Genomic DNA, 22,738 nt, shown 5'->3' on the forward strand with positions numbered 1-22,738 from the left:
GCCACATTAATTCAGTAATGATGATGTTAGAAATGTTTGTATCTGGATTAAGACCTTCAAATGTGTATGTTATAGCCAGCCAACAGCTGGGAATAACACCTGGAGATGATGATCAGAGAGAGCTGGTCGTGCCTAAAACTAAAAGAACAAAAGGTGCCCTTTGTACAACATGTACAACTGAATTTCATCTCTTTTCTTACCGTTCACACACACCTTTCATCTCCTGCATCAAGATTTAAAGGAGCCTGGACTTCTTGGACGCTTTATAAAGTTTACTAAGAATCAGAGCAGAAAGACCCGCCCACATCAGCTTTTCATAATGCTGCATTCAGGTGCTGTCAGACATTTACATTTATTTTTTTATTTATTTTTACATATGTTGCATTTAAAAGTCCAAGGGAAACGTGGATACATGATGCTAGAATTGTATATTGCTACATTTAGTATTTGTAATAATAATAATAATATAATAATAATAATAATAATAATAAGTATTTGACAGAATAACATTATTGATTATTGTTTTTTACAGGTTTCTTCCATTTTTACCTCTTAAAGAGTTTTTTGGGGGAGTTTTTCCTCATCTGAATTGAGAGTCTAAGGACAGAGGGTGTTGTATGCTGATTTTCAATATTGGGCTATGTAAATACAATTTGCAGTAAAGCGTGACCCCACACAAGGGGTCACAAGACAAATCTAAGGGGTTCATGAGATAATTTGTAAAGCAGGAAAATTATGTTCCTTTTATCTTTGCTTTTTTATGTGAATTACGAGATCATTTTAACATTGCTTTGTTTTCAAAGGTCAGAAGTCAAAAAAGGTGGGAACCACATTATTTAGAGTCTCAGTAATGGTGGAATGTATCAATGATTTGTGGTTTTCACGGTAAGCCAATGTGTAATTGGTATGAAAATGCCATTTTCTTTCAGTTTTATTTCACTGTTTGGTGTTTAATGTAAAGTTAAATGAGTTCACTAAAGGTTGGATGAAAGATATTGCTCATGGTTTTGCTTACTGTACTTTGGTCACCCCATGACATTTCTTCTAGATCCACTTTTGGGTCAAACTTTTACATTTACATTTTTGTTGTGTGTTCTGTCCAACATTTTCAGATAGCGGATTACGATGAATAATGCATTCTCTATGTTCTGTGTTTTGGCTCACAGTTGGAGTTCTACTTCTCAGCCAGCACAGTTCAGAGTCCTGATGTGCTCTTCCCATGGGAAACGTCTGCAGACCCCAAAAAAGCCTAACAAGCCAACACCCAGCACACATGACAGAGCTGCTGTGGCGCTCAGAAGATGAAAGATCTGATTAGAGGCCGACAGAGGCATCTTTAATGGGATAATCAATCCATTTGAAGGTTTTGTTTGATACAGAGGTCGAGAGAAGGCCGGGCTGGATTAACACTTTACATACTTCAATTCATCTGTCTTTACGTGCACTTTATGTTACCAAAGTGAAACATGCAAATGAACAAATGACATCAAGATGGATGTGAGTTCAGCAGATGATAGATGGACGAGAGAGAAGGAGAAACCAAATAATTTTATTACAACTTACATTTTAGTGCAAAGCTTAAAGAAGTCTTTCTATTGTGAAGTTTTAAAGCTGGCTGCTCTTTTCTTTCTATTACAGTAAAAATTAAAAGAAATTACATAAAAGACACGTTGAAGGCACCACATACATTTGCAAGTTTAAGAAGAATTGTTTGCAGATATTATTCCATTTGTGTCTTTAAAAGATGGTAAATTTACTGTTATGAATGTGGAATTTAACAAAGATAATTATCAGGTTAATAAAACAGTAGTGCTGAGACTTTTTCATGGCATAGACGTGGAAATTAAACAACCCATGATCAAAACATAAAACAAATGCAGGAAGCATATGATCAATTATAAAAGCATTAATATCAGACCAAAAAACAATGTACATGAGACCAAATACAAAACAAGTAAAAATCTCTTGGTTAAACTACAAAAGGTATCATCCATCTATAAATTTTGTACATAACCACCCTCTTCATGTATCCATTCAATATCTATTCCTTTGAACTATTTGTGTTTGTTTACAATCTACAGAACATAGACACTGTATTTATAGACATATATAGACATTGTATGTATAGTATTTACACCTACTTGTACGTGCACAATAGTTACGTGCATAATGTTTTGTTTTATCTTTCTTTGTTCAGTTTGTTTTCCTTTTGTCCTTTTCAGTGTGTAACATTGAGAGCAACTTAAAACCGGAGTCAGTCCTTGTATATATATGTGTACATATACACATACACATACTTGACCACTGCAGCTGATTCAGATCACTATTAAACCTCCTGAATTTCTGATGTCCCATCGTTCCCACAGCACCTGAAGGAAGCATCAACATACTCTTATGGGATTGGAGGAGAGGTGAGAGAGGGGCGTGGTTAACGCCCTCGGTAACCCGACACCCGCCCCACGCGCTGTTCGGCTCGTGTGTTCAGCCCGTAAACTGTCTCCACGAGCTCAGTCAGTCGGTGCGTCGGTCAGTGAGCGGCGGAGCGTCGGTACCGTGTCTGTGTCCGTGCGTCAGTCCGAGCTCATCATGTCTGATTAACGGTTTAATTCGGTAGTTTGGAGTCGCGAGAGATCATTTAACCCCCCCCCTTGTTGAAATGGAGGCTGTGAGTAAGTGGACCCCGCAACAAGTGGTGGACTGGATGAGAGGTAAGACCGCCAAACGTTATCTGATGGCTCGCTGCTGGGGGAGCTAACGGTCCCGTTGTTGTTGGCAGTTAGCGGCTCATTCAGGACTTTGTCCGCCCGCTGTTCGGTGTAAGAACCGTTGTTAGGGAAAGTTTTTAAAAGTCCTTCAGCAGCCAACAAACCACAGATAGTAGGAAACACTGTTTTTGTTGTTGTTTGTAAGGCAGCGCGACATAAGTTAGCACAGTTCAAACACAGAAGGAATTCAAAGTAAATCAATCAATTAAGATCGAATAAATTCGATTTTAAAAGATAGATGAAATAGTTAAAATACAAATAGAACAGTTACAGTCACTGATCAGTCATTTTTACACGTATATTCATGTATATCACACATTTATGGTGTAGAGTTATTATATCATGGAGGTTAACACTCCAGTGTTATCTGGGGAAATCTTTGGGGTTTATATCACTGCGATGTTCACATAACTTTAGTTGAAGAAATGTTCTTAAGTTGGCAAATTTAACTCTTTGTCAGTTGGTCATAATTAAAAATGCAGGCTCGTTGTTCCGTTAAAAGACCCGTCAGTCCAGCAGGTTGTGTGTTTGGATCTTGGAGGTGTGACCAGTTTGTGCCTTCATGTCACAGCTGGGGCTGAGTGTCCCTCGACCTTTCTGAGTTTCACCTGAGTTTTGGGACAAATACCTCACGTTGAGATATCAGAGGTTGAGGTGTCGATGTCACATGTTGTTTACAAGACATTTGCTTAAAAATAAATTGTTCTAAAATTGGCAGAATTCTTTGGCACCTGTTGAACATATATTGTATGTAACTGCTGTCCAGGTTAGTTTGGCTTGTGCTGTGTGTGTGTGTGTGTGTGTGTGTGTGTGTGTGTGTGTGTGTGCTGCAGGTTGTTCCCTTGTTTACCTTTGTTACTGTTCTGTTTGTGCTCTCAGTGCAGCTGCACAGGTGACGAGAAAAAAAACTGTTGTTGAGTGGCAGCTGGATGAGATTTACACACACACACACACACACACACACACACACACACACACTCATTACAGTGTGTCATTAAGCAATAAACAGGCCCGACCAGTTATCAGATCAGCCATAAAGTGACAATCGGGCCATAATTCTGGTTTGATAAAGAGCTGTTTTTAATTATCAGGAGGCTGCACAGGGTTCCCATCCATCCAGCACTGTTATGATGTTGCTGTAGAAATTATTATATGTGTAACAAGCCCCCTAAATTTATTGTGTGTTAAGGAAGAAGTTAAGTCGAAAATGCATATTGCGTTGGTTTGTTTTTTTGCAACATTTTGAACACCCTGGACTGGCGAAAGCTCTTGAATGCCCCCTGAGATCGGTTGTGAAGCCCGCTAAAACAAAACAGTGCATTATTATTTCATTTGAAAAGTAAATGATGGTTAACACACCGCAGCAGGTGACCTGGAAAACGTCTCGTGAAATTAATGATTTAAATATTGGGAACATTTTTGCAAGATGTGCAAAAATCTTCTTGGCGCTAACAAAGTGTTTATGTTCAAAGTAAGACATTTAAAACATGGTTTTGGTGTCGTTACAGTCACTCAGGTATCGTAGGTAACTTTTCAAATGATACCGAACCCTAAAGAAAAGCTCTGACGTCTCTTCTTTTTTAACTTAAAATCGTAAATCTGAGTCACTCATTCATTGTGGAGCTCTGACAGTCGGCGTTCATCTCTGCGGCTTCAGTCCATTTTTGTACGCGTTGAATTTACTGTTGTGAGAAAGTGAGTGTCCATTCAGCCCAGACACACACACACACACACACACACACACACACACACACAAAAGCATACCAATACACATGTCATTTAGCAGCAGAGACAATGCAGAGCTGAGTGTCGCTGGCGGTCCATAAAGACCCAGACAATAGCAGCTCTTGACAAAGGTCGGCCTCCCGCCGCGCCGAGGGTCAGAGGGTCACTGTGACTCTTTACTGCGGCAGCGGCGCCGTTTAACCAGATCGAACTATCAGGCCGTTGTTCTGCATGAAAACACGCAGGGGTCAGTCACATGACCTGGACGGCTCAATTACGCTCGTTCTCTCCGCGTGTTTCCTGTCAAACCTTCTGCCGTCACATTCAGACAAAAACAAGCAGGAGGTATCTGATCAGAGAATATCCAAACATGATCAAACATTCAGTTGGAACTCAAAACAAACGCAAATCATCTAATTATTGTTTGCTTCATGACAAATCTCACTTTATTGTAATAATTTGCTCCTGTGATTACAGGATGAGGCTGGCTCTACTTTTTTATTGTCAACAAACCAACTGATAGTTTCAGCTCCTACATGTTAGCAGGCTCAAGTCACTGTTGGCTTTGGTGCTTTCATAATATAGAATATTACTTTTAAAGGGTGAATTTTCTCAACATAGTCTGGTATCCAACAGTTCATTTTAGATTCTGCACGTGTACTTTGCTGTTGTGGTTCATTAAGTGAAAGTTGAGGTTGTGCATGTTTCCTGCATGTTAAGATAAAATAACTTTATGATCATTAAAGTGATAAGCAGACACATTGAAAATGTTCCCGCACACTATTTCTTTCATAGAAACTGAATTTGTCTTTGACCTGGATCCTGTTGTGGTATTTACAGTGTGACTACAGAGCAGGTTGCTGCCTCCGGCTGTAGGCAGTGAGGGTGTGTGTGGTGTGTATCTGTGTGTGTGTGTGTGTGTGTGTGTGTGTGTGTTCACTCTCCTTGTACGACTCAAGCAACAGGTTCTTTTCATGGGAGGTTCAGTCGGTCTCGTTAAAATCCTCCTGTTTGGTCTGCAGTTGGTTCCCACAGGCCGGCTGTCACTGAGCCGCTCCACCTCAAACACCACAAACAAACAGATCCTGGAATAATCCTGGAATATCATAGAAGTTGGAGGTGTAATGCTGCAGAGGGAGAATCAGGGAATTCCATGAATTCTTTGGGGGAAGTCAGTGAATATGTGTCAACTTCATAGTTGAGCCAGGACAAGAAATGTTCACGTTCTAACTTAGACTGAAAAACAAGTCTGACAAAGACTGAAGGACAGAAAACATTTCTGCCTCCACTTCAGCAGCGTCTCCTGAGCTGGACTGATGGAGGCATATTCACAAAGCTGGATGCCAAACGCAGCACTGCTATTAAGCATTCATTTGTATCCACAGTTAATCATCAAGAACATCCCTACTTATGGAAAGTTATGTTTTCATATTCAGTGTAAAATGTGTTAAATTAAGCTTGAGGCCTGGTATCATTTGGAAATTTCCAAAAACACATGGCAAAATATTCCAAAGCTCTCATGCACAAGTGTTTTAGTGTCTTCTTAACACTAGCAGATGTATAAAAACCCATTTCCAGATTTAGATCAGCTGATCAGAATAAACAGGACCAATCAGCATTCAGTGGCAGCTTTTATCAATGACCTGGACACGTTTCAGTCCACAGAAACGTTTGATACCATCTGAACGGTCTGTGGCTCTCAGGTGAGTCTCTGCGTGGTGGTTTGGTGGTTTTGAATCGTCCCTGTTGCTGGAGCGAACTGATCAGACAGCTGTAGCTCAGCGTGTTCAGACAAATCCACATACTTCTCTGCTCGTCTGGCAGGTGCAGTCGCACATCGCAGCCTAAATGACGACAGGTTAGGAATGAATACGGCAGAAATACAGCCAGTAAACGAGGAGATAGATTGGAAGAGCTTCCTGTACTGCAACAACACTGAGCAGGAATGTCTTCACGTTATTGAGTTTAGTAAGTTGAACCAGGTAGGGCCAATATTACTGATAGTTTATTGCAGATTTCAAAAATGTTTGTTCATGTCATCATTTACTTAAAAAAAAAATATTAGATGCCAAAATATCAATATTGGTTCTGGCCTCAAAAGTCCATTATTGATCAGACTCTACTTTAAAGTGATATTATGAGTTTTTCTTTGACCGTGGAAATAGACTCCATTCCCTGATGAACACTGTGAGATGTGGTTGAAAGCCCCAGAAAAAGTTTGTAAGTGGATGTGGAGTCAGCGCTTGTCTGAGTCCGTCACAACCAAACAACAGTTATTGTTTCTCCAAATGTTCTCGTGTGTTCAGTCAATATCTTCCCAAAACACAGACTCATGACATTATGAATGAAAATATTTTGATTTACGTACTCAGTTTTTGTCAGTGTTGCTGAGCCCTGTGTGTGCTTGTGTCTACTTATTTTGAAATGTACAAAATGAATTAATAGAATTAATTAGAGTAAATAGACATTAATTCAACAAATATCAGCTCTACTCTCAGCAGTCGTCTTAAAATCTAATAATCTGATTAATCTTTGTCTGTCTCTATGAAAACATGCAACATTTCTGTGGCCTGTAACACTTCTCAAACCCCCGGTCAAATAAAAACTCTTCACCGCCAACACAACTTTAGTTTCTGCCTCGTGAAAGCCGACAGTTTGTAAAATCAGATTGTTATCGTGTACTTTGACTCTTCGACCCTCCTGATGTTGTCAAAATAAACTTGTTTTATCTCACAATGGTGAACAGTGGAGAGCAGCCAGAGCTCAGTTTGAAGACCTTCCTGCCGGCTCCTCTTTTATTTTGGAGGTGAAGGAAGGAAGGTCACCTGACAGACTGAGAGATGTATTTTAATTAAACAATGTACATTCTTCTAGCTGTAGACAGGCCCACACAGCTGTAAACATCTGTTATCTATAATCTGGTTTGATCAGTGAACCCTCCCATCATAAACTGTGTAAAACCGATGACGGCACAGTCTCAGTTTCACCGCAAATAACTTGATGTTAAAATCCAAATAAGAGCCACTTCAAGGTTTCCTTTGGTTGAGTTGAAGTGAAGAAGTTCACTTTGCATCATTTTTGTATTTGCTGTATTTTGAGAAGCAGGACGGTGAAAGCAGTCAAATCACAAACATTACATCATCAATAATTGATTTTAAAAATCCCTGAATTGAGACAGTGTATTTGGATGTGTGCAAGAATTCAAACTCTTTTACATGATTGAATCTTTCCTTTGCACCTGACCACCAGATGTGCATCAGACAGCACTGCCTTCATTTTTTAAAACATGTCTATAAAATATCAAAATGACGTCTCTTGTTCGGTGGTGTTCATATCATTAAATGACACAGAAACGGCTGAATATGAGGTCTGACTTCCTGAACTGCACCCGGCTCCTTCTACCGATAGTCCTTTGCGTTTTGAGGATGCTCCTCCTCCATAAACACCTGTGGCCGTCGAGACTCACGTCACGCGTGCAGGCAGACAGGTGTGTGTGTTTGAAATCAACAGCTGGATTGAATCCAAGTCAGCAGCGTTTCATCCTGCAAGACAAGATAACAGAAACTGAGGCCCACGTGATGAGGTTCCCATCAGAACCGGAGCATGAGGGGTGGTTGTTTGTTCAGTGGGAGGAGAACATCTGTCTGATGTCACGGCCTGAGCATCAGTGAGGTCCCACGCTGCAGAGGCTGATTTTCATAGAAGAACTGAAAACAATGGCTGCCTCGATCTAAAAAGTGATGACGGCTTTCTGATGAAGACGGGATGTGTAGTTACAGTGAAACTAGTTCCTGTCGCTACCTGAGCAGGATCATAGAGCAGTGCTGGTGATGGTTTCAGTGAGAGGTCCAGCGTGATGAGCCGTTATTAAATGACTCCACTTTGAACCATCTAGGTGTAGCTCAGAGACTCCACCCGTGTTGTGTGCATGTAAACGGACAGATTGCCCTGATTTCAAAGCGTCTTCTTTCCAAATTCACGACAATAATAAATATTCTGGATCAGGGCTGTGACTGTTCCTTTTTTGGTCAGTGTTTCTATAAATCATTATTGGATGTATTGATTGTTTTGTCTATAAATGCCCAATGCTTGAGCCCAAAGAGATGTCTTCAAATTGCTTATTTTGTCGTTAAAAAAACAAACCTCAATGTTTTAAATTGTAATGATATGAAACTGAGACCGGAGTTATTGCTGTGCTCCTGCTGATGTGAGTCAGACATTTTGTGGGAACTGAGCTGCCAGTTATATCAGCATGATTCATGGAACGCCTTATTAATGGATCCTAATAAAGCAGATTGGGAGATTTGTTGCACCTGCGTCAGAGTTAATGACTCCAGCAACCTGAACGTCATGACGGACTGAACGATTCAAACCTGCAGGACTGGTCTCCATGATGTAACCGAATACAGTGATATAACCGCAGTTATCACAGCAGGAGGTATTCCCACTGAGACGTGTTCCTCATGTAATTGCTGTATAATGTCTTTTGACTTTGTGATGACTGCGGTGACCCCCCCCGACAGGATTTATGTCCCACTCGTGATAAAAGTGTAGCTGAGGCGTCTCATTTTGTCTTCTGTTGTGTTATTTACATTCATTTGCAATTCTGATTTTAAAAAAACAAATTCATCCCTGCCTGTACCTCGGCTCAACCGGTTGGACAGACATTTTCATTCTGGCAGTGTGGATCCATCCCAGTAGCTCAGCACCAGTGTCCCGCTGTTAGTGGCTGAAGTGGGAGCTGCTGTGGGATCAGAGCTCTCTCTGCTCTGCACACAGTGAACTTCCACAAGTCCTGTTTGTTTAGTTTTATAAGACTGCTGAGCACAAATCTGCTCAAGGAAATCCTTTTTCCTCTTGAATAGTGTTTGTTGGACAGAGTGTGTTCCCCCCCGCTGGCTTGTACCAATGAGATGAATGGCCAGTGTGTGTGTGTGTGTGTGTGTGTGTGTGTGTGTGTGTGTGTGTGTGTGTGTGTGTGTGTGTGTGTGTGTGTGTGTGTGTGTGTGTGTGTGTGTGTGTGTGTGTGTGTGTGTGTGTGTGTGTGTGTGATAGAGGGTTTTATAGAGGCCCAGTGAAGCTATGAATAGCCTCAGTGCTCTTTTGCCACTTTTCCTCTCCACCCTTGTCCTGTTGTGATGGAGGTGGGGTAAATATTCCTTTTGTTGCCCCCAGCTGTGGGCGTGTCGGGTCCGAACTCCGTCTTTGTGCTTCAACAACACGACACGTGCCGGGACAGTTCCACAATACAGAAAAATGTTATCGAGCACTTTGAGTCTCATGACAAACTAAAGAACTGAACTGAGCTGCATTAAGTAATAAAATGATCCTCTAAATATTTGTGAATTCTTGCAACAATAAATTAATTGACAAAACTGAATTAAGTTAAAAGTTATAAACATTATTATACAACCAAATAAGTAAAGACAAGTGTGTGTGTGTGATATAGAATAGTAGCAGTGTCTGTAGCTGTAGTATATGTGATTAACTATTTCATATTTTTGCATTAATAAATAGGACAAACATGCCTCACATGTTCCCTTTCAGTGAGAAGGATTTATGTATGTTGGGGTGGGACGCCTCGTCGCCCCGCTCTGTAAAAATGAGGCCGAATGTCTTGTTTGTTTTGATCTTTCTGACAAATGATTAACTGGAGTGTTTATGAGCAGCTGGAGTTTCACCTGCAGCTCCTCACGTGTTCGACCGGAGCCGGAAGAGCAAACCCACTTTATCATAAATACTTTGAGTTACTGTCAGGAATTTAGGAGATGGCTCCATAACTGTAACCATGTCAACAAAGTCCAGGTTATTGGAAGAGAAGTTTAGAGATCGACCAGAACTGATGCATCAGAGGCCTAAAAATAAGCTGAATTCAAGAGTTAAGACTTCTATCTGGCTGTAGGGTACAGTAGTAATCTGTATATCAATTATCTGTTAGATATTGTTGTACGTCATTTGGTAACCGTGGTAACACGTATGCTCGTCAGCATGTGAGTGCAGGGTTGTTCCTGATCAGTTAAATCTGCGGCCTGTTCATTAAGTCCATTAAAGAGTGCGTGACAGAGTGATCCCACAGTAATCCTCATGCGTTACAGCTGCCTCTCGGATCAGCTGCATCCATATTGGGCCATGTTAGCTGGCAAACTATTGGCTGATATCAGATATAAACATCTGTGAAAACAATCACCTGTCCATGAATAAGGACTGCTTGACTTTGTGTTTGGTAAAGTTGTTTCTTCCCCCGGTAACAGACATTTGGGCAGGTTACTGATCTTTAGCTGGATGAAGCAGCGACAGAGTCTGAAGGGTTTAGAGGTGAACCGGCGGTTTGACTGTTGCTGTGAAAAGTAAAAGTTTCCCACCCCGAGCTGCTGCTGCTGCCTGTCGGTCTGTCGGTCTGTCGGTACACAGAGTTTCCCACCAGCAGATGACTGACTGGAGGGCAGAGGCCCAGAGTCGTCTGCAAATATGAGACCGGTCGGAGACGAGACCGCGGACGGAGAAATTAACTTTTGTTACGTGTGTGACTAAAGTAAACTGTGGAAACTGGGCCTCCTGAAACAGCACTGCAGGTCTGTCTGTCTATCTGTCCACAAGGATCCTAAAATCATGAGACATTTCCACTTGTTTCTGATGGTGTAAATTATCACTACAATATTATCAAGAAAGCGCAGTTTCCTGACTTGTACAGGAAGTCAGTGAGAACCTTGTGAATGTTAAAGAGTATCTCCAACGTGCTTTCATGTTGAGTCGAATTTGCTCTGTCAACAAACGGGTCGCTTTCAAAGTGCTTTACAAAGAGCAAAGATCCAGACTGAAACACAGGGGGGGGGGGGCTCATGTGAACTCAGAGCTGGTTAGAGTTTCTGCTGCTGAACTTAAGTCAGCATGTTATGATGGAGTCAGTGATGTATACACACTGTAGAGATTCAAGTCTGGTATTCTACATTTTTATGTTGAACAAACCCCATGAAAAGACTAAAACCAGCACGGACTAACTCATCGTCGGTGTTGAATGACACTAATCCTCTGAAGTCATGTTGCAGAGTTATTGACACAACAGGACGTACTGTGTGAATCGCATTCAACATGCAAATCATCAATTCAAATGTGAGTGTGTTTGAGCTTGTGGTTCAGCAGCTGATCTGCTGATCCCCCCCCCCAACAACAACAACAGGATCAGGCTGTGAATATTTCATCATCTGAGTCTGAACCTGATCTCAATACACACTGTAAAAAATAAAATAAAATGTGGGTAATGATACGGTTTCAATGTTTTACAGTGCAGATCAACTTGTTTTCAAACAAAATTGAAAGAAAATGTTAAAACTGGTAAAAATATGGAGACCTGTTCTCATTTTACTGATTGAAGATTTGTGATTCTTGTTTCAAGACTGTGGCTGGATATGAGCAGAGCACAACACAGTTTTTTAAATGCTTCAAAAACATAATTAAAACATCAAAATGACATGATGAATGAAACCTTTGTTTATTAAAGTCTGAGTAGTTTTTGCCAACACAGTTGGCTGTGCGTCATTAATCTTGCAGCTCGAGAAGCGTCTCTGAAGCCAAACACGAAGCGCTCGGCAGTATTTCGGTGCGGTGATCCCGCTCGTTTCTCGCCGTCTGCCAGACGTTTGAAGCCGCTTTCCAAGAGTTTGGGCCGAGCACCTGTGATGTTCAAATTGCAGAATGAGAAAAATGTCTGAACTGTCACATAAATTAACAACATTTTGTTTCTCACGAGAACATTGGATCCAGCTCTGGATGTTGGCGCTGTGCCGGACTCCTGAGGCGTTTTCATGTCATACTTCAGGTTAATCCTGCTGGGATCAAGTATCTTACTCCACTGTGTAAATGATGTCTTTAACCTTGTTCTTAGTCTCAAGAATATTAACGATGGAATTATCGATCAGTGCACTTTGATTTATTTAAAAAATGTCAAAATAAGCTGAACCTTTCTGCTGGTGTTGAAGGAGCATCACATGTAAAGGCTCAACAGGAGCTCAGATTTGCTTGTTAAGGCCTGTGTGCTCTGCAGGGAGGCTTGGCCCGGCGTTGTCATGCTTTCATTAGCAGGTGATTTGGCTGTCGCGTGACATTTAGCCGACCCTGCTGTGCCGCTGGGAGATTATCGGCCTCCTCGGGTGTCAGTAATGTGATCCGGGCTGTCGCCAACACATTCCTGTTGACCACAAACTCTGACAAACAACAATGACGGGAATTTAGTTTGAAAAGTGTTTTCACCATCAAACCAGGCAGTTTGAAGATTTCCCCGAGGAAGCTGAGGAACATCATGAAGTTTGCGACTGGGCATCTTTCCAGAAAGCTGCAGGAGCAGAACATGTTTTCTGACTCGTATCACAAGTTCAACTCCAGCAGAAAGCAAAACAAACTAACGAAGAAGGAGATTGTTAGTATGGAAGTTCAGGGCTGCCGATGTTAACTCGCCATTTGTTGCTTTTCTTAGTTTTGTGTCATTATAAATTCAAGACTTTTGTTTTTTCATTGCTAATTGGACAGAATTAGTAAGTAAACGGTACCTGTTGGACATCTGGTAATGCAAAGTTATAATTTTTATTTTTTAAATGTTTAATTTATCAATCAATCTATCAATAATGAATTGTTGTTTGTAAAAGCTAAGCCTGCAACTAATGATTATTTTTAATGATCAGATAATCTGCCATCTGATTAACTGATTTATTGTTTTTGGCCAGAAAATACTGAAAAATGCCAAAACCTCCAAATTATTCATGTTAGTGTCAAATAAAACTACAAGATTCACATTCGAGGAGCCAGAAACAGAGAATATTTTGCATTTTTGCTTCATAGATGACTTAAATGATCGATCACGTGTCAAATGTTGCAGGTTATTGATTGACTGAACAATTCAGCTGATCCACAATGCAGATTTCTGCCAAGAGTGGTTCATTAAACAGGCTCATTTGTTTCCCTGCATGGTTTTAACGAGTAAACCAAGAGACTTTCTCGCGGCGTGTTATTCTCGGTGTATCAGTGTCGGAGGTGTCGGCTGGTGGAAACACAGAGGTGTCACATCAGCAGTTAGTTAAGGAGGAATGTTCCTCCCTGCTGTCAGCGTGAGTGTCGGCCATCTGTCGTCCTGCGTGTCCGTCTGAAGACAAACGGGAGTCAGAGTTTCTTCGGGACACTTTAATGACCTCATGCAGGGGCAGTTGTTTTCTTCTCCGCTGTTCACACCAGCTCAGGCATTTTGTTGGCCAGCTGATGTCCAGGCCGGCGCTGAGCGCTTCACAACATCTGCCATTTGGTGGACGCGTCTGTGCGAAAGCTTTCTCAAACTAACATGTATTTTTAGTTCAGGATAACTCAGTGGGAGTCGAACACTGAGCCATCGGCAGTGTTGCTTTGTCGCTCTACGCGACTCAAATGGCAGCTTGTTACTGAATCAATACTATTGTTTGCTGAAATGCTTTTTTAGTGTCTACATTTAATGTCAGCGCAGTGTCTCTAAATCTTCACGCTACAATTTAAATGTTCATTATTAACTTTTACCTGACGTTTGAGGCAGTTTGATTGCTGTTAAATTAAGGATTATTTATCCAGAGTTTGGTGTAAATTGTGTAAAAGGATTTTATCTTTAAATCTAAATGGACAACTTGAAATCATTTTGATTATATCAGTTCAGATTATTCCTTGTTCTAACTGATAACCTGCTACAGTGTGAAGTTTCACACATTCTTTAGTGTCTCAGTCTTTACAAACCAAACACGTCCTGAAACTACGACCCGAGATGCCTCTCATGTGCTGATGTGTGTCAGGAGGAGCATGTGGCGGATGTTGGCCGATGCTCCTCTGTTGATCCAGCGGTGAGAACTCTTTCATCTCGTCTCCCGCTGCTGCCTTTCACAGAGAGGTCAGAGGTCGCGGTTCGGGGTCGGGCGCAGAATGGCGCCGCCAGAGCAGGCGGTGTCTCGCTCAAGGTCACGTGAGGTCACAGGGATTGAAGGTGGGGTCCAGACGGTCCAGACGGTCCAGACGGTCCAGGGTTTATTTGCTAGTCCTGCAGAATGGATTTATTAAGACAAAAATACTTAAACATTGGTGCTTTTTCATGTTAATTTTCATGTTTTTCATTGAAGTCTGCCCTGTTGACATAAAATCAGCATTGAAATATTTGTTTTATGTCTTTTTAAATATTACACATGGATGTTAATGAGGTTGCACTAATGTTGACTTAATAAAGATGTTGAATTTTGGATATTAGCAGTTTCCATCTGAAAATATCTCTGTTGACGATTCCATCTTCAGTCTTATAAAGATGGCAGTTGGAGCTTTGCAGTGATATTGGGCTGAAACGTAACTTCTCTTAGCAGTGGATCGTAGCACAGTTGATGGTGATGAATGTAAGAGATAAGGGGGGAAACCTGGCAGCTTCTGTGTGCAGGACGGTAGGATTGTCTGTGTGAATCCCGTCCATCCTGAGGGGAGGTGTGGCGAGGTGGCTGTTGGCCGTCACAGTGATGGATCCGCAGGAAGAGTCAATATGTCGGTGTTGACTCAGCAGCTCTGTTTGCTGTCAAACCTGAATGGATCATAACAGAGCCGACTTTCACTGAAACTCTGTCTCAGTATCATTTACTTTCTCTCATAATAATTCCTCCTGCTGTGCCCTACTGCTAACTGTGTACTGTACATATGTTTTCATTGCCTGTTAATGCATAAACGCTGTCAATAAAACAGCCTAAAGAAAGCCCGATGCTTTGTGAAGCCGAGGTTTCTCTCTCTCTGTACTCTCTCCTTGGTGTCCCCTCTCAGTGTGCTGTGTCTCCGTCTGTCCCTCAGGTCTGGACGACAGCCTGCAGCAGTACATCCCGTCCTTCCGGCAGCAGCAGGTGGACGGGGAGAAGCTGCTCCGGATGTCCCACCAGGAGCTGCTGTCTCTGGGCGTGTCGCGGGTCGGACACCAGGAGCTGGTGCTGGAGGCCGTGGATCTGCTCTGCGCCCTGGTCAGTTACCCGTCACAGCGTCGCATCGCTGCAAACTTTAAGTGGATCTTTCGTTACTGTCTGGGTCTTTCCTCAGGATGAGTATTAGTGCAGTGAAAGCACACTGAAACCTGTCCCTCCTGTTGTTATTGTTTTTCTTACTTCTCTTTGGGATAATCATGCTCTACGTTTTGGAGCTACAGTTCCCATAATGCTTTGGGGGATGAAAGCTGGAAGTGTAATGTTGCCATGGCGACAGTGAGTGAGCTGTGGGCTACAACCTGAGTTTTTTTTACCCTGTATTTGTTGACATTTTGGCCAATTTTCACCTGAAAAAATTATGCTGAATTAGCTATTAGCAGTCTGTGTGCTACTGAAGCTAGATAGTGTTATGATTAAATCACAGATGATAAACCGACTCTTCAGTTGCTTTGTCTTGGTTTGAATCTGCAGTCGTGGCCTGTTGAATGCTGCGAGGAGGACTTTGTGTTTGACTCTCTGTAATGAGTTCACATGTTTGATGAAGCTGTTTACAGACAAATACGGTTACATGACTCGGCTTGAACAGTGTTGACACACAGTTTTTGTCCAATCTTTTGGTTCAGTGCTATAATTTACTGGCCTCTCATTGGTGCTCGCTGTCCTGATGACTCCAGCTGTATGGGCTGGGCTGACCTGACTAGCATGGTTTAGCTAACAGTCAACAAACAACAAACTGCTGAAGCCTTCTGGGTGAAACTCACAGTTCTGTTCACCACATGCTGAGATGTAGACAGAAGTTATTCTACGTCCTGTTCCAAACCCAAACATCTGTGTTCTGTTACACCCCAGATAAATGTGCATAAGGCAGCTTCACTCAACAGTGACATGAAGTTATCTGAATCTTTTAGACTTCAGAAAACCTGAAGCATCAGAAACCTGCAGCAGCTCGACTGTGTTGGAGACATTCTCCTTATTTTCTGTGTTTCAGAGATGTTTGTTCCTGATGAGAGTCGTTAGCTGCTATCTAGCTGAAAGTATCTGAGCACCAGAAGAAGCTCCTCGTCTGTCTATGATGTGAAATGAAGCTCTCCTGCTGACAACATCTTTTCTAAATGTGTGAATTTGAACGTGAGCGTCCGGCCCATGAAGCTGCTTCGTGTCCATCACGTGGTCTGATAGCTGTGGTTTATACTGCGGTCGGGTCTCGTGCCAGAGAATGTGCTGATGTAAATATAATGCACTCTGTTAAATCTTTATCAGATCTGGCAACACGTCCACACTGCTGGGTTTAATACTTCTGCACTGTTAGAAATTCCTTTGAAATTGTGCTCACATTTAAGAAACATGCATTTAATGTTTGTTTCATTGTTCAAACTCAAACGAAATGATCTTGAAAATCGCTGGACAACCTTCTCCCAACTTACAAACACGTTTATAATGGTTTGATTTATATAAGATTCAAGGTAAACATCCCTTAAACCAACTAGATTACCTGAAAACACTGCAAGTCTATCAGAGATGGACGATGAAAACATAAATAACCACATTTTAGATCGACACAAGTAAAACGTGGCAGTCTGCTGTGAATTTACTATATTTTACCAAAATGCATACTGCATATTAAAAAGCAAATGAGGAATTTCACAGAATGCCTTCATGTTTTTAAGATGTTTATTTCAAGATGTTTGACCTCTGCTGAAGACCATGACAACCAACAAAGTTCTTGTTTAAAACATTTAGTGTGTTGAGCTGCAGACAGAGCCCCTCAGTCAGCTGTTTATGAGCTCTGACTGTCTGTGTCACAGTGAAAAGGAGGATTTACAGTCAGTGCTGAGGTTTTAATGGTGTAACTGAGCTGAATGGGATCCAGCAGCCTTTTTAAATGGAGCCTGACACTCTGCTGTCACCGCCGACACACAGTGGAAATAAAAGGACGACTGGCCGCAGCAGCAGCAAAATACAACAACTGGCAGATGTTTACTTCAAGATATTTGTTTATATCAAAGGCTTTAAAAGATATATTGTTCAAATGCCTAAAGGAACCGGGACATTATGTGCAGAAGCAGATTACTTCAGGGAACCAGGATCATAAAATCTCTGCGTTGGAAACGTGCTGATTTGTCACTTCGACATTTCAAGGAAAAATATTTATTTTACTGAATGATGGTAAAGAGGGACATTTTTTACAGTGTGAAAGTTGCCCGTCATTTAATCAGGAAGTGAAAAATGTGCTAATGGGGGGAGATAAATGTGTGTCTGATATGACTCAGCTTGTTGGAAATAAGAGGGGGACATTATCTTGAGGTAAAACAGATCCACTCTAGCTGACTGTCCTCTGGTACCTCAGTTTAGGTCAGTGGTTTCCAACTGGTCCAGCATCAGGGTCCACATTTCTGCTTAGTCATTAAGGAGAAAATGAATGACTCAGGACCACCCATCACATTGTATTTCCATCCATCTTTTCCCTCAACTTCTCATCCTGTTCAGGATGGATGGGAACCAGAGTCTATTCCAGTCCACCTGTGGACAGTTTCCACAACATCCAAGCTCGCGTATCGATGACACAGAGTTACACTGAATCATTACCAATGGCCAGTTAAATAACATTTTAACATCTGTATCATTACATTGATTTTCATAGAAACACCAGGTCACCAAAGCATCCCACACACGTCCTACCCTTGTTGGGACGAGGGTGGTGGACACTTGGCTGATGCTCGTAGACTCCTGACCTCAGTTAGTCATCTGTGACAAAATACTCTAAACTCGAGCTTCACTTGTCAGTTCTTTCCAGGGCTTTTGACCAAATCCCACTGACTTCTTAAGGTGTCATTATGAGACCCAAATACAGAACAAAGGGCAGTCGGTCGGCTCAAAGGACACCTACTGTTGATGACCTCTGGAGAGAACTTGGACCTGACGTCACCCTGAAGGTGCACTGAAACGACTGAAGAGAGTCATGAATGGACATCAGCCTCAGGGAGAGTTTTCCTGTAAAATTAATTGAAGGTCAGGTGACGTGTTGTGGATATTTTTTGCAGAACAAAGCTGAGTTTCCTGCTCTCTGGTGTGGAGCAGGAAACAGATGTGACCCCACCCACCTGTCAGAAAGACCCCCCACCCTTCCCCTGACACACACACACACACACACACACACACACACACAGCATTTAGAGGAAGAGCTGTTGCAGTTTTGTTCCAGCAGCAGTTTCCGTTGGCTGTCAGATGATCAGTTTTCCATCTGAGACACGTTCTGTGTTCAGAGTTAGTGAACATTTATCTGAGGGCTCTTGTGTTGTGTTAACTGCCACAGAAGCATCATGTATGACGGCTCGACCGGCGCTTTGTGAAAGCTCGTTAGCGTTACGAGCTAGGCTAAATTAGCTACGTTTCAGAGCCGCACTTCAAGTCAACCGATCTGATCCCACATGTAGAATTCATAATTTTTCAAGCAAAAATGTCAAACATTTGACATTTTATTGTTTGTTTATTGATTATTGTTTTGTCATAAACGTTAGTAAACTGAATATCTGACAAAACAAGTCGTCTGAATACGTCGAAAAATGTTTGGGGTGCAATTACGCTTTGAATATGACAAACCAAGCAGTGAGATGTGTTGTGAGGTTTATTGTTGATTAAAGACAGGTCTGGTATGATCAGAGTGCTGCTGAAACAATTAATTGATTAGTTTATTGTCAGAAAAGTCATGAAATGCCGGTTGTTGTTTCAGCTTCTACAGACTTTCTCTTCTTCTTTGCTGCTTTTTTCTGTTTTAAATTCATTGTAAATGTGACATCTTTATGTTTTGGACTGTTGGTCAGACATAACAAACTATTTGAAGACATTTTGTTTTATCTTTGTTCAGTTTTTCAGTATAAAATCTTTTACTGTTATTTGGATCCTTTGGTTCCAAGTCCGAAGTCAGCCTCACATGGTGTTTGGTCAGATTAACAGACTGACGCTGCCTGTTTCACTTCAACAGAAGTCTAACTTCATTGAAGAGCTCTTTTCTGGCTGACATGTCTGATGCCTGCAGCATGAGATCACTTTACTTCCAACATGACTTGAACTCGTCGTCAGGCGTCAGGTTTTGTTAAGGGGGATAGATTCAGTTTCACAGGCGGTCGACAGGTGAATGTCAGTTTGGCTGCAGATGTTTTTATTGGCTCTGAGCGCCACAGCGCCTCAAACATCTGAGCTGCCTTGGGCGTGTTCACACTGTCAGCTGACAGACAGATAATATTAATACATTAATATATTAATAACAATATATTAATCCCAGATCTGTGAGGACAAACATGTTATCGTCTGCAGTTATTGATACGTTTGTTTTGCTAATCCAAAAGTCTGGAAAAATGGAAAAATGTGCCCTGATGCACACAGGAGTTCACACACTGTGTGGTGTTAGACCTCTGGTGTCTCTACACTTCTGATTATCGATTGATTGATTGATTAATTAATTTAAATGACTCTTTAGCAAAGCATGATATGTTCCAGCAGCATCTCTCTTCACTCTGACTCTTTATTTTTAACAAATCAAGCAACTTTTGTTTTTGTCCATTTGTCACCATGGTAACCAAAGAGTCCTTATTGAAAATTAATTTTTATTGATTATAATCATTGTTCCTGTGAAGTGTCACACCGTCTCACTTTGGGTTTGGATTTAGTTCGAGTGAGGTTGAAAATTGTTTTGGTCAGATCATCGCCATGGTGACTAGTTTGTAGGAATGTGTGTGTGTGTTTTGGTTAGGGAGTGTGGGGTCTTGTTGATCAGGGGTCATGAGAATCTTAATTCTTGCGTATGATGTGAAGGTTTGTGTTTTCTTACCTGAGCTCGATGGTTCCCTGAATCTGATTCAGATCTTTAAACATTCTACAATCACTAAATAAAGAATAATGGAAGTCAGTGCAGCTTGTGTAGAACTAAAGTCCTCCTCCTTCTTCGTCTTGTTTCACCTCGTTAATGTTGCTGCGGAGGTCTGAATCAGCTGTTTTAGAGGGTTTTGGTTTGGGAATGATGCAAAAGAAAAGTCTTATCTGCTTGAAAAAGGCGTGAATCCATTTTTCAGGTGTTTTAAAACACCACCGGTACGACTGCTAATAATTCTACAAAGAGCAGCTTTAACATATAAGATCCCTGTATATTGGTGACTTATTGATTGTGTTTTTTATTTTGGACAGAACTATGGCGTGGAGTCGGACAACCTGAAGACGCTGGTGGGGAAGATGAGAGCGGCGCACCACAACCTGAGCAGCTCGGTGTCGCAGCGGAGGAAGAACCCGGCCTACCACAGCAAAATCTCCCATCAGCCCTCCAACGAGTTCCTGGCCGCCGTGGTGGAGCTGATCGGAGCCGCCAAGAGTCTGCTGGCCTGGCTGGACAGGTAGACGCAGACACCTTGAGTACATACAAGGCATATAAACTCTGTCCCTCTTGATTCACATCCTTTTAAGACAGCTTCACTATGAACATGTAAAGCTACAGGCAGGAGGTGGTGAGCTGCTGGCTGCAGCAGAGTTTATGATTCAGTAGGTGTGTAACAGAAAATCAACAGAGTGTTAAAATGCACTCTCACTGTCTCACACACAGTTATTAGTCCTGGGCCTTGTTAACATGTCAGCTGTCTGTCTGTCTGTCTGTCTGTCTGCTGTTTGACTCCTTCAGTTTCTCTCAACTTGTATCAGCTTGAAGAACATTCCAGCTCTCTGCAGCTGTTTCACACAAACACTGACGCCCATCACACACCTGACATCTGTCGCGTGTCTGAAAAACACCTTGAGCTTCAACTGCGTTTTATCGAATCTGAATCTAATATCAAATCCATAATTTGGAATCTAATCTAATGTTCAGTTTTCAGCATGTGTAAGTATAGTATTTATATAAGATGTGTAATCAGCTTTTGGTGGCTGCAGTTTTTAATGTTCACGAACTGCAACTTCTAGTTTGACCCTCTGGCTCCAAAACTATGAAAAGCTTGAAATATGGATATGATATGCAGAAAGGCTTATATGGGAGGGTCTGACTCCTGAAACTGGGCTGCTGATGGAGTTAACCTTAATTAGCTGCCGCCACTTGATTGACCCTCACCAGTTCAAATCCTGTCCTCTGCTATCGCTGTCTAGTAAACGCATGAAATGCCCCAAAAATAATAATGATTAAAAAAGGAATGGAGGAAAGGTGTAACATCACCAGCGCTCTCTCTGTGCAGGACTCCTCTGACCAGCACCAGCGACTTCACCTCCACCAAGAGCAGAATCATCCAGCTGTGCCTGGAGCTCACCTCCACCGTCCAGAAGGTGAGTGAGGCTCGAACATCCTCCGGTTTCTGCAGTGAAGCTGCTGTTTCTGCTCCGTTCCTTCAGATTCACCTGAAGTTCAGCTGAGTGACTTTCTGAAACTTCACCTCTGAGTCTGAGGCTGAATCACATGAATCAGATGTTTTCTGTGTTGAAGAGACATCAGAGAAAGGAAGACGGTCATGAACTGGGACTGTTTCTTCTCCGGCTTTGATGATGATGATGATGAACCAGATAACTACTGTTTACATCTACAAAGTCCTTTTGATGATGAATCTCTTGTCAGATATCAGTGTTACCAAAACAAACAGAGGGAGTTTTTACATTTGAACTTGGTAGTCTTTTGGAGTTTTAATCTTTTTCCATTCATTCTCTTTTATAAATGAGTTGTTCACTTGCATCCCATCGTCCCCTGACTGCTGACACACATGTAGATGAAAACACACGACTGCAGAGTGCGGTGCAGCGCTGAGGCGTCTCCCCGCCGCGCTGTCATGCAATCATCCTGTCAGCCCGTTTACAGGGAGCTGTTATTTCACCGACCGCAGGAGGAATCCTCTCGGTGTCTCTGGGAGGCGTTCGCGGTCCCTCCCTCTGGTTTCACTCTCCTGTAGGCTGTCATTTCTCAAATATTTGTTTTCCCGCTGATTCCATCCCGTCTCTGTTTACAACACTCGCAGTTCTTCACACAGACAGACTTCTGAAAAGGAAAGCTGTCTCATTTGATATGATGGACTCAAAATTCTACCTTTCCTAAAGCAAAACTTTTCTTTCAGTACAGTTTGTTTCTGGTGTGTGTCTGTATATTAGATGTGATGTGTGTGAGAGACTTTGTCCTAATATTCTGACAACATAAACTCTTAATGTTCCCGTTATTCCCTTTAAATTCCCCTTAAAATTGAAAGATATATTTCATCTCCAGAGTGTTGTTAAGTGACTTGAAGGTAATGAAAATACCTGAGAGGCACAAACCTGGTCCAAGGCATGCAACATCCCATCAGA

At 41.9% G+C, this 22,738-nt stretch overlaps 1 protein-coding gene across 1 annotated transcript in view; it reads left to right on the forward strand.

Annotated features, from left to right (window-relative positions):
• The first annotated feature begins 2,678 nt into the window (after window positions 1–2,678).
• cnksr3 (cnksr family member 3) overlaps window positions 2,679–22,738 on the forward strand; it is a 36,635-nt gene continuing 16,575 nt past the window's right edge. The window contains exons 1-4 of the mRNA XM_070926291.1: window positions 2,679–2,708; window positions 15,315–15,478; window positions 20,621–20,823; window positions 21,649–21,736. Of these exons, the coding sequence (XP_070782392.1) occupies window positions 2,702–2,708; window positions 15,315–15,478; window positions 20,621–20,823; window positions 21,649–21,736 (462 nt within the window). The 5' untranslated portion in view covers window positions 2,679–2,701. The remainder of the gene's footprint in view (window positions 2,709–15,314; window positions 15,479–20,620; window positions 20,824–21,648; window positions 21,737–22,738) is intronic.

This window comes from Enoplosus armatus, chromosome 19, assembly GCF_043641665.1.
Source record: "Enoplosus armatus isolate fEnoArm2 chromosome 19, fEnoArm2.hap1, whole genome shotgun sequence".
NCBI lineage: Eukaryota > Metazoa > Chordata > Actinopteri > Centrarchiformes > Enoplosidae > Enoplosus > Enoplosus armatus.